General features: G+C 42.7%; 1 protein-coding gene across 10 annotated transcripts in view; it reads left to right on the forward strand.

The window, feature by feature from the left end:
- Positions 1–12,228, forward strand: part of EPB41L1 (erythrocyte membrane protein band 4.1 like 1) — a 172,951-nt gene that overhangs the window by 159,117 nt on the left and 1,606 nt on the right. For 5 of the 10 annotated variants that reach the window (XM_081009181.1, XM_081009177.1, XM_081009182.1 and 2 more), the window contains 9 exons: positions 896–3,751; positions 4,360–4,467; positions 5,678–6,064; positions 7,149–7,232; positions 7,861–7,941; positions 8,244–8,297; positions 9,804–9,899; positions 10,188–10,268; positions 11,663–11,779. In XM_081009181.1, the coding sequence (XP_080865307.1) occupies positions 896–3,751; positions 4,360–4,467; positions 5,678–6,064; positions 7,149–7,232; positions 7,861–7,941; positions 8,244–8,297; positions 9,804–9,899; positions 10,188–10,268; positions 11,663–11,779 (3,864 nt within the window). The remainder of the gene's footprint in view (positions 1–895; positions 3,752–4,359; positions 4,468–5,677; positions 6,065–7,148; positions 7,233–7,860; positions 7,942–8,243; positions 8,298–9,803; positions 9,900–10,187; positions 10,269–11,662; positions 11,780–12,228) is intronic. The other 5 variants (XM_081009184.1, XM_081009185.1, XM_081009186.1 and 2 more) reach the window with 3 other exon arrangements.

Raw genomic sequence — 12,228 nt, forward strand, 5'->3', positions numbered from 1 at the left:
CCCTCTGATCTGCCTTTTTAAAAATGGAATTGGTCTTGGGTTCATATTAACTGGGGCACTGGACCAAAATTGTTGCCTCTACTCAAGTTTGTCCAGAGCAGTGTAACACCATGTGAGAGAACAAAAGTGTCTCAACTATTTCACTTGCTTTCTCAGTGCGGAGAACCTGTGGATGCTGCTGGAGCCTAGAAAAACAGGGTGCAACAAGATCTTCAGTCTGTAGTCTTGCTCTTGACTATAGGCTAAAGGGATTCCTCCCATTCCCATCATGAAAGATGTTTATCATTCTTGCACACAGACATACTGAGATATGAAAGATCTGGATAAATTTCACTGTGGAAATTTAGGCACCAAAGAGAAAGTCTCATTACAGTAACTTGACTTGCCAGCTTACAAAGTGATTTAGTTAGATGTGGATATAACTATGCACTATGGATGAGTTTGTTGCTTAGGTATGCAGATAATTAACATGTGGTTAATTTAAATCAATGTTTGAATATTGTTTTAAAGCTTACATTAGAATTCTGATTTGATCACGAGACCTTGAATTTCCAAATCATCTATCCAACAGTCAGAATCACACATAGCTGATTATGTAGCTCATGATTTGTATAAACTTTTGGCATCAGACTTTTGCAAACGGGAAGGGAGAAATACTGTCTGTTAAAATCTAGCTCTCAGCCCCAGTCTCAGAACTGTGCTTTTGAGATTTCATCATGCATTCAGTCAATAACAAACACCTCCTTAAAGGCATCTACCTCCAGGTTGTTTCTTTAGTAGTAATACAGTTTAGTGATTACAAGGATGTTGGCAAGACTCTTGCTGCATGTTAATAATGAGGTGTTCAGGAAAATTATGTTTAATGCTAACTCTTCTTGCTCCAATTGCAATGCAGGGTTCAGAGCATTGGGTATTTATAGAAAGAGAAACTTCTGGGCTGGAAGAGCTAGCACTAAAACAAATAGTTGAGACCCAGAAAGAAGAGGCGCATGCAGGTCCTTCCGAGAAGCATCCAGATCTGGATTTAACAAAAGTGACCACTGCAGTGAGGGAACTCAAAGCAGCAGCAGCAAAGCAAGAAGAGAGAGCAAGTGGGGAAGGCAGAGCACATATTCGGAAAAAAGCCAAGATGATAGCCAGCCCAGAAGATTTTGAATCATTATGGGATGATGATGTGTACGAGAGAGATAGCAGGAAACACTCTTCTGAGACAGATGGACAGTCTGCTGAGGAGAGAGACGAGCAGAAAGATAAAATGGAGACAGTCATGGTAGCCTCCACTCATCCTGAGGAGGCAGAACAGAAAGGTCAAAGAGAGGCAGTGATGGTGGCTTCCACTAAACTTGAGGAGAAAGGGGAACAGAAAGACAAAATGGAAGCAGCAGTGGTGGCTTCTACCACTCTTGAGCAACCAGCTCACCACCCCGAAGGACCAACAGAAAAGAGTACCATACCTGAAGGTTTCCAAGTTGAAGAAAGGCAAATACATGCCTCAGAATCTCCAAACAAACAAAGCAGAACTATAATACAAGAACACAGGACTACTTTGACTCTGTCAGACAAAGAAGTGTTCAAAACTACCTCAGATTCTGAGGCTGTTAGAACTAAGGTGAAGATGGTATCTTCTGCTGCAGAAAGGATAATCTATTTGGGGTCTGAAGAAACTGGTGAAAAAGATGGTGATAAGATCAATACAGTACCTGCCAGAGAAAAGTCCGGCTCATCTGAAGACAGGCAGGACAACCAAACAGAGTCATTAGATGAAAAAGAGAAGAGCCCCAGTTTTGCACCAGCTTCCGGTGCAACAGAGATCAAGGAAGATGATGAGTTCCAATCCAGGTCGTCCACTTACGGGGGAGGACAATCGGAACTCAGTAAACCACTTATAAAATCAGATTTGCCTGACAAAGTTACAGAGGATGGTAAAAAGATACATACCGCAGAGTCATGTGCTTATGAGAAAGAAGAGCATTCATCAACTCCAGAGAAAAAAGCTTCGGTAGAACCAACTGATTATGGAACAAAAGTTTACAGAGAATCCAATGCACATCATTCTACAGAAGTATTCAGCCAAAGAGTTTTCCATTTATCGATGCCACAGCCAAAATCTGGATCCCCAACAAAAGAAACAGCAGCTTATCTCTCCTGTGGGCAAGAACAGGGAGCAGATGAAACTCACAGTATTCTCCAAGAAGGTGGAGAAGAATCTGACAAGAAGGAAGTTGATACTGGCATGGAAAAAGTAGGTTTGACATTCAGAACTTCAGAAACTCAAAGAGAAATTAATAAATTAGAAGAAACTGAAACTTCTCAAATATTCCTTCAAATGGAAGCCATAGAGATTACGAAATCCACCCTGGGTTTCTCACTACAGCAGCTTTCCTGTACTACAGAAATTTCAGATGAAGAGCAGAGTAAACCACAGGATGCAAAACCAGGAGAATTGCCCCAGGATGAAACCCTTGATTCAAGCCAGCCTCCCCATGACAAATACTCTGAAGTTCAAAGTAAACGTGCCACATCAGAAATCTCTTCCAAGGACAAACACCCTGAATTGGAAGAGTTGGCTAAAGTGGATAACCATGAATTGGTAGTTGTAGATAAACAGAGACTCCAAGAACTGGAAGATGCAGCCAATGCCAACCATACTGAAGTGGAGCAGATGATGAAAGATAAGCCTACTCTGTCTGAAGAGTCAACTAAAGATGAACCATCAGCTTTGGATAATCTCTCAGAATTAAGAGAGACAACTCAGGGTGCTCCCTCTGAGGCTGAAGAGTTAGACAGAGATGTATTGGATAAGTTGGCTAAAGATAAAGAATTGGATAGGCACGTAAAAGCAGAAGGGGTGAGTAAGGATAAAATCGAAGACTTGAAAGGCTCAGCTTTGGATGGACACTATGAAATGGAAGAGGTAGCCAAAGATCATCTCAAAGAAACAGAGGGTGTAACTCTAGACTTGGAAGAGCTGACTGAGGATAAATTCTCCAACTTGAAACAGCCATCCAGGGATGACATTTTATCCCAGGCTGGCCCTCCTGATTCTAAACCTCCAGAACCAAGAGAGACATTCCAGGATCAATCTTCTTCGGAAGACGGAACTGAGGCCACCCATACTGTCTCTCCTAATATTGGGCCAGCAAAAAGGAGCAAAGAATGTCTGCATCCTTATCGTGTCGTAGCACAGGAAAGGGAAGAACTGCACACTGTTATCAAGGAAGGGAAACCAGGTCTAGAGCCACTGAATCACATGGCATTTAGCAGAGATACAACTACTCCACTTCAAAAACATCAGGATATAGCAGCACCTGTAGAGAACCACAGGGGTTTATTTGAGTATAGAAATGAGATGGACCAAGAAGTCTCCGTAGCTTCTAAAATCCGGATGTTTGAACAAGGTGAAGTATATAGCCCACTTTGTGGTGAGCAACATGCAACTCCAAAGGGGTTGTACGAGAGTTGCACTGGCAATGAGACACTAAAGGATCTATCAAGGATGCAGATAGAGCTACAAACAGGTATATTTTTAGAGAACAGCTGTGCAGATGTTGAGTTGGCCTCAGGCACTTTGGATGGCAAAGCCCTGGATGTCAACTACCTAGCTGTTGTACAAGGAACAAGTGAGGGAGAACCATCCCAGTCTTCATCTTGGAAGGAAGATATTTCTGTCGGATCAGAGCAAGAACCAGAAGGGGATGTTGAGCTGGCTTCTCCCGATTCTGGCTGTGAAATCACTTTGGCAGAAGCTGTGGTAACCTCTCAAATGAACTGTCCCACTGGAAAGTTCATGAAGCATGTTGTGTGACTTGCCTTTATGCACCATGTGCCATGGCTTCAAACATGGCCGTTGACCAAGAGCCGCTGCTTGCATCCCCTGTCCTTTGTGTGTGTGTGTATGACCTGGCTCAGTTGCTGAATGCAAACTTGCTGGCCCAGGCAGTTCATCAGCTTTTGGATTGTTCTCTCTGTGTGTGTATGTGTGTGAGAGAGAACTCCTGGAGGTTTGGCTAACTTGGAGAGTGCCAGCTGCTAACTCAAATCCAAGCAAAATGAGTTTTGTGAATGGAATCGTGCAGTGGCAGGGTGGGAAAGGATGACGCGCTGAGAGCTTTGTATCTCTCCCATACCTCCACGCACACACCTAGCAGCAACATTCTCACGCTTCCAGCTTCTTCCTTCTTGCATCTCTTAATTTTGATATCCCTTCTTTTGCTTGGCTTGTGAGCCCCTCCTCTCCTCCCCTCCTGCCTTTGGCAAGCTAGTGGCTGGCTGACAAAAATAGCTTCCCACTGCTCCCACCAAGGCACTAGCTGAGTTCCTTTCTGCTCTTTTAAGACTAACCCCTTTTCTCTAATCTAGAGCAAATTTCAAGAATCAGCTTGGGAAGAAAAGGATTTGTCAGGCCCATCAGTAAAAGCCTCCCCGAAAGAAGAGAGTTTAATGGCTGCTCCTCCAGTGGCCCCTCAGGTCTCAATGATGTTTTACTAACTGCTTGCTTTTGTGGTGTAAAACCTCACCCTAGAGAGCCGTGTGCCACCACCTCCTTCCCCAGCTTACTGAGCTACTATATATCTTTATATATGTATACACACACATATATATGCTCCTCTTCTGTTTGTTTTAATTATCTTTTCTCATACCTCTCAACATACCAGAAACCTGGACAAAACCAGGCATTAAGAAGTAGGACATCATAGCATCTAAATTAAAGAATAGCATTTACTTCCTGGGGCACAGGCCAAACCCCACTGGTGCCATGAGGAGAATCTCCATTGACCATAGTAACTTTTGGCTCAATCCCTAACAAGTGGCAATTCTTTGTGAATGAATAATACAAAGTGTTTCAATATGGTGCAGGAATATAGGCCAGTTTGGGGGTGGAATTTCCACATTGATGCAGTTGAGAGGTATGTGTAGCTTTTGGGGGAGCTAGGAGAATGATGTCCTTTTGTTCTGATTTTTTTCTTGTCAATTACACTGATTAAAAATCTACCCTGGAAAAGTTCATACTTTTAACAGGTTTCCTCTGGTGGCATACTCAGTCCAGAGATGCGAGTTCTCACAACACACGCCCTTTCACAAACACTGATATTTCAGGATACCACCGAATCGTTCCTTGCACGTTCTTTAAAAGGAGCCTTAAAAAGCGAAGTGAGGTATATACAGTGGCAGAAAATAACAAATGATCTCATCTCAGTGAAATTGACAAGTGTTCTTGCTTCTCCTGCAATATGTGCAGCCAATTTGCCTTAACCTTTTGTCTTTTTCCCCACACCCAAACTTTTCTACTCTCTGCCTCCACTTTTCTGTCCTCCTGCTTCCCCAATGGTCAGTGAGAGTCTGAACTTCTTTATTAATGTCTTAACAACATCTCCTCTTTTTGCACACACCCGCTTTTGCTACAAGTGCCACTCATCTATTTGGGATTAATATTTCCAAGGTCATTGTTTTATTTCCTCCTTGCAGTTTTGCAGGTAAAATCAGAAACCCTTTCCCCTTCTCCCTGCAGAGTTTTTGCTGTGAGAAGTTTTGGTTTTCATGCTTGGGATGTGCTTGATACCCTTTCGATGATGCTTCCTCTCTCCCTCTCCACCCCAAACCAACGGGGCCTGATGGCTGTAACCTGTCATTCGGCACTTACAGCCATAGCTTCTTTCCTCCTTTTTGTCTCATTCAGAGAGCGGGATTGAGGGAGGGCACAGAGGAGAAATCTAAGCCACCTCGGCACAGGGCCCCCGAAAGTGACACTGGGGACGAGGAGCAAGACCAGGAGAGAGACTCTGTCTTCCTTAAAGACAACCACCTGGCCATCGAGCGCAAGTGCTCAAGCATCACGGTCAGCTCAACTTCCAGCCTTGAGGCTGAGGTGGACTTCACAGTCATTGGCGACTACCACAGCGCCGCCTTCGAAGACTTCTCCCGGAGTTTGCCTGAGCTTGACAAGGAAAAGAGTGAGGGAGAAGCAGAGGGCGTGATTTCTTCTGAGGAATCGGACAAGCCAGCTCCCGTGCAGGAAGATGTTGCCAAGGAAGGGGATAAGGTTCCCCAAGTAATCCCAGAAGAGGTACAAAAGGAAGCCATGGTGCACGGCTGTTTCTTAGTGTCCTCATTTGCAGTGTTGTCTGTTTTTGGCATTTGCATTGCTCGATGGACTGTCTGTCTCACACCTGTTTGGAGAAGCACGTCTATTTCCAAACAGCGTCTTTTTGTTTTTGTTTTAAAAAACTAGAATATTTTATCTACCTTCATGAATGTTGCTGTCATGTTTGCATGTCTTTGACACCCAAGTGCATGTGTGTTTTGTTAAGTGTGTCCTTTTGTATCTCCTAACCCGTGAAGTTACCATCATACCTTTAACCCCCACTGTATTTGCTGTTCCACCATAGCAAGTTTCTATGTTGCATGAATCAACAAATAACATTTGTATTGAAGACATTTAATATGTATAATGATGTGACTATTGATGAGATGAATAGTTTCTAGGATGGGAGCTGAGGTAAATGACTATAGTTTATTCTGCTTCTATTTAAGTCAGATTCGGTGCAGTGGGGAAATGGTTATAGCAAGAATAGTTAAAGTAACTTTCTCCAGACTGACTGAGAAAAATAGAAGTGAAAACAAAACAGAGCAAATGCTGGGGAAAGCAATACTGTCTGTGGGAATATACAGTTAAGCCAAATGTCCTATAAATTTGCTTCACCAAATGTCCTATATTTGCAAGACAGTTTGTATTTATGTGCATCTACTCCTTCCAATGGAATTGTTTGTTTGTTCTGCAGAGATTTGCATTAAAATGCAAAGTTCTAAATTCATCTCCCCACCCCTTTTACTGTAAGTTACTGCAGTTATCATCTTACTTTGCCAGTTTGAATTTTAATTCCATTCTCTTACCTTTACTGGAGTCCTCTACAACGTCCTTGAGTTTCATATTTTCAGTCAGTTCTCTCTGCTGTTTGAAAACTGCACTTGCTCTTTGCAATAGAAGGACGCTTGAACTCAAGCTAAACAAGTTCTGTGCAATTAAAATAACTTCATCCATGACAGCCTACAAAGTGCAAGGTGGAGCGAGGGAATTGTGCACAAACCAGCAATTTTGTTCAGTTAAATGCAGGTTGGATTGTTGCTAAATTCTTTTGTTCCTTTGGTAGTCCTCCATGAAAACGGAAACTGTGAAAAAAGCAGAATCGGAAACCTCTGTGCAGCATAGACTCACTGCAACAGAAATTACGCAGGTAACATATTTTATTTTGTTTTATTGCAGTTGTTTATCTTGCAGCACAGCACCTTGGTCAAAGCACATGAAACATGGGCCCACTGCATATCTCTAGTGGCAACACATCATATGAAGATCACATCTGCACTGCATTTGTTTAAATGTAGGGGTTGCTGTGCTGTTCAGATGAGTTGCACTGGAAGGTTATCAAACGAGAATGGTTCATTTATATGCCGGTAGCATGCCTGCATTTTCAGAAGAGTGCCATCTTTTCTGATACTTCCAGTGCAGTAATACCCAAGTTATTAGTCCAATTAGGTGGGATGAGTCTAGACCAGGCATAGGCAACCTCGGCCCACCAGATCTTCTGGGACTACAACTCCCATGATCCCTAGCTAACAGGACTAGTGGTCAGGGATGATGGGAATTGTAGTCCCAAAACATCTGGCGGGCCGAGGTTGCCTATGCCTGGTCTAGACGGATGTAAATTCATGTATTTTACTTTAACTGGGTGAAGAATTTCACTAAAGCTCTTCATTGGCATGTGAATCAGGGCAAGTGTTTTCTTTTTAATCTTCTTAGAGACTGCCACTTGTGCTTAGTCTGTAAACTTTATTGACTTACCGTATTTCCCTTTTCATGTTTAGGTTGATGGTACCACCACAGGCGGAAAGGAGACAATAACCACTTCCCACATTGTCAGCACAGAAACCATATCAACAACCTCAGTAAGTACCCCTTACTGGGGTTGAAGGTTCTATTGCATCCCTCAAAACCACATCTGGCAACAATGTAAGCCTTATTTCACACATTGCTTGTGTGTAGGGCATAATTGTGTTGACTCTAGAGTGAGGTGCAGCTTTAGTCATGCCCTCAGTGTCATGTTGTCTGCTTCCAACAACTGCGTGTGGCCCAAGATCATAAAGAAACCCCAATGTGCAAACTTTTGTTCGTGTGTAGGGGGATCTGTGTGAATAGGACACCTCACTTCTCTCTTTAGTTATATCCGTACCCACCTTGTGTTTTTCAGGATCACAGCACCAAGGCTGGGAAGGGAACAACAGAACTTCGCTCCATCTCTCCAGTGAGTGATTTTACATTCCTGGGCTTTTGAGGTATAGCTACGTTAGAGCACGGTAGACCAGCGGTGCCAAATCTGTAGCTCTACAGATGTTCTTTGATTCCAACTTCCATCTGCCCCAGCCAGCATGCTTACTGATCAGAGACAATTGGTGTTTTGGTCCAGAACACATTCCCCATCCCTCCTGTAGCCATATAATGACCCCAAAATCCTGCATAACCACACACACATATCTACTGTTTCTTAAGGCTACCCCGCCCATCTTCTTTCTAGCATCAGTAGCAGAAGTACAAGGTTCAGGGCAATTTTGTAAAACAGAAGCAATAGGAATAGTAGACCATCTTCAGCATGCCTAATGTAAGACCGCTGAGGTGAACTGTGAGGTCATTGGTACTGCATAAAATGATTAAAACACATATGGCAGACCAATAAACCCACTATTCTATCATTCTTGGCAGCCATCAACCTCCAGAGACACGTACAGTGACTGCAAGCAAGCAAACTACTGTCTCTCTGCCCTTATAATCTGATTCATGCACTTGTTTCTTAGCAGCTACTCATATGAGAATATAATAGCATGTGTCTGACAGTGCTGATAGGTGCTCTGATCCTCCTGTGACACTTGTGAGTGAATATCCTGTCAGAAAGTTTAGGGGTTGGGTTTTACTAGTATGGTTCCTTCCGTGTTTTACTTCCTTTTTCAGAAAACAATGATGAAGTAGAAAGCCAACATAATATGTAAAGGTTATCTGATACTTCTGTAGTTGTACAAGTAAATTATAGTGTGTTTCCTACTCATTAAGGCCCGCTGCGGGCCCCTTTTCTTTTCAAGTGTTGAAACCTGTTAGGAGATAATACAGAGCTTTCTCTGTTGCAATTCCACTTTACCTGGAAATGTCTGCTAGAGGCTGTCCTTGTGAGCCTGTTAGAATGCTGCTGAGATGTTCTTCAGATAGTCTACTCGGTGTATCTGAATTCTGACTGTGTCTAGCTTGGCATTATTGTTTCAGGCTGCAGTCCTGTATACACTTAACCTGAGTGTGAACCCCACTGAACGCAATGGGACTTTCTCCTAAGCACGCATGCATAAGATTGCACTGTTAACAAAATAGGCACTAGTAGACAACAGTTAGCTGATTTATTTAAATAAGCAATGACCAAATGAATGCAATACTAGAATACAATGAAGATATCAGGGTTGCTGTATACAATGTCATAGCAGCTTATTTAGCACCCAGTAGTACTGTGTGATTTTGACTGGTATAGTGGTTTGCAAAGAGAACTTTTCAAAAGCGACGCCCAAGAGTGAACCTGAGACTTTCTGTGTGCAAAACATCTTCTCTCTCTGAACTATGACCTTCGTTAATAACAAACAGATCCCACCACTCCCCCCTAAAAATAGAAAATCAGAGCCCAGACACTTTTACATGATAAACCTTCGCCCCAGTATGCATGTTTAATAAAAAAGGCAGTCTGCTGACGTGGATGGTGCTTTGCATGTTTTTGCAGATCACCAGCAGTGCTGTTGGGAAAGAAGCCTTCTCCAGTCTTTTTGGTGCCACAGCAGAAACCCTCTCCACCTCCACAACCACTCATGTTACCAAGGTAAGACTGGAGCAGGAGTACCAGAATACTAGCATGTGTGCCAAGTAAGACCACTCAACTTGAGACACTGCAAAATTAAGAGCCATGTGGAAGCTATTCAAGAAGACATTAGAAGACATTATTATTATTATTATTTCTTATTCCCAACTCTGTATCTATAAAATAGGAAATAATGCGATAGCCTTCATAGAATTGAAGTGGCTGAGTGAGAGAAAAGGTAACTTACAAAACATTTTAAATATTGGAAGTGCTGTATAAACACTCAATGTGTTGTTTTCCTTATTTCAGACTGTGAAAGGAGGATTTTCTGAAACCAGAATAGAAAAGCGAATCATCATAACAGGAGATGAAGATGTGGACCAAGACCAGGTGTGAAGGAAATCTGAATGAGGCTGTCAGTAATGTTAGAAATAAGCTTTCCATAAATACAAGGATGGAAAGCTTAAGGAGGCCAGAATCCCCAGATCCATCCTTCCCTATACATAGAAAGCTAGTGGTAGAAATAAGAGTCTCACATATTTTTACTGGTATATAGCAAATCGCAGTACTGATCACCCTGTGACAGGTAGACTTACTGTCACAATAACACAAAAGAAATCCAGAGGTATGCCTTTTATTTACTTACTAGCATTTAAATACCACTTGATTGTACTAAAACCTAATTATGAACTAAATAAAATCAACAATAAGCTAAGTAAAACCATTGTAGGCTTCCTTCATAGTAAATAATTATAAAACAGCAACAACTAAAAAGCCAGGATAAATTGAAATGAGTGCCACCATAAGCCTCTGGAAGATGTAGTAGTAAGAATAATAATCAAATGCACTCTTCTAAAGTTTCATATTATTATTACTTTTAATTATATTTACTCAAAATTTGTAAATTATAAGAGATGGAAACAAAAGAAAAATAACAAAAAAGCACTAAAATCACATACATCATAATATCCGGCAAGAAAAGATAAAACAATTGCAATATTTCATATTAGGACAGGGATGCTCCAGCCTACACTAGAACTTCTATACTTTTGGTAGCCACATAGAAGAGGAAATTTCAACTTTCTAAACTCCTGCAGCACTGTTCTGTAACATGTTGACCATTTAGAGTAATCACTGTTACAAGGGAAGCAGATCTGTAAGTGTAGGTTAGCGGGTGCAACTGCAATTTCAGTCCAGTCATACTGCAATACACTAGAGGTAAGCTGGGATTGCAACATACAGTAACAGAGGGCTACAACTGCAGATGAATTTTCTTAAGGACATAGTTTTCCTCCAAACTGTGAACGGAAGGCAGGTGATTGCCCACTCCTTCCTCTCTGTGATGCCTCTTTTGAAAAGCATGAAACGGGGCTTTGGGCTGACAGAGGAAATAATAATGGTCCAAAATTGGGCACCAGTGAAGTTAAGTGTATGCGAAATTCCTCTGCTGAATTTTGGCTGGTGACCCCTTCCTCCACCAGCGTCCATCCTAAGCTACTCAAGAGCGTCTCCCCGCAGCCCTCTGCGGGGAATTCAGGGGGAGAGGAGGGAACGCTAAAGCCACCTCCTAGGAACTTATTTTCATTTGTGGTTACAAAGATCCAAGCCACAGGTTTGAATGGGAAATCTACAACAAGAATGTTAAGATTTCTTGAACCATGAATAGAGTTCTATGCATCCTCAGTAACATACCTTTTCCTCGTTTCCACATGATCTTCAGTTGCTTCCTCCTTACAGCAAGTCACGTGAGCCGCCATTTAACATTTAGCGTTTTGTTTCCATAGGCTTTGGCTTTGGCAATCAAGGAGGCAAAACTGCAGCATCCTGACATGCTGGTAACCAAAGCCGTAGTATATAGAGAAACAGAACCATCTCCAGAGGAAAGGGACAAGAAGCCTCAGGTATGAAAAGATGTGGGAAGATGGCCCTATAAGATGTAACATCTAGCTGACTATAGAGGCCAGGCAACATAGGAGAATAAAAGAATGATACACGAATTGGATATGTTGCAGTTGTCAAAACAGGCAGACCTCTACTGAGAAACAGTAAAAAGTAAAGGTAAAGGTACCCCTGCCCGTACGGGCCAGTCGTGTCCGACTCTAGGGTTGTGAGCTCATCTCACTTAAGAGGCCGGGAGCCAGCGCTGTCCACAGACACTTCCGGGTCACGTGGCCAGCGTGATGAAGCTGCTCTGGCGAGCCAGCACCAGCGCAGCACACGGAAACGCCATTTACCTTCCCGCTATAAAGCGGTACCTATTTACCCACTTGCACTTAGGGGTGCTTTCGAACTGCTAGGTGGGCAGGAGCTGGGACCGAAAGACGGGAGCTCACCCCGCCGCGGGGATTCG

The sequence above is a fragment of the Podarcis pityusensis genome, assembly GCF_964106645.2.
Source record: "Podarcis pityusensis genome assembly, chromosome: 6".
Taxonomy (NCBI): domain Eukaryota; kingdom Metazoa; phylum Chordata; class Lepidosauria; order Squamata; family Lacertidae; genus Podarcis; species Podarcis pityusensis.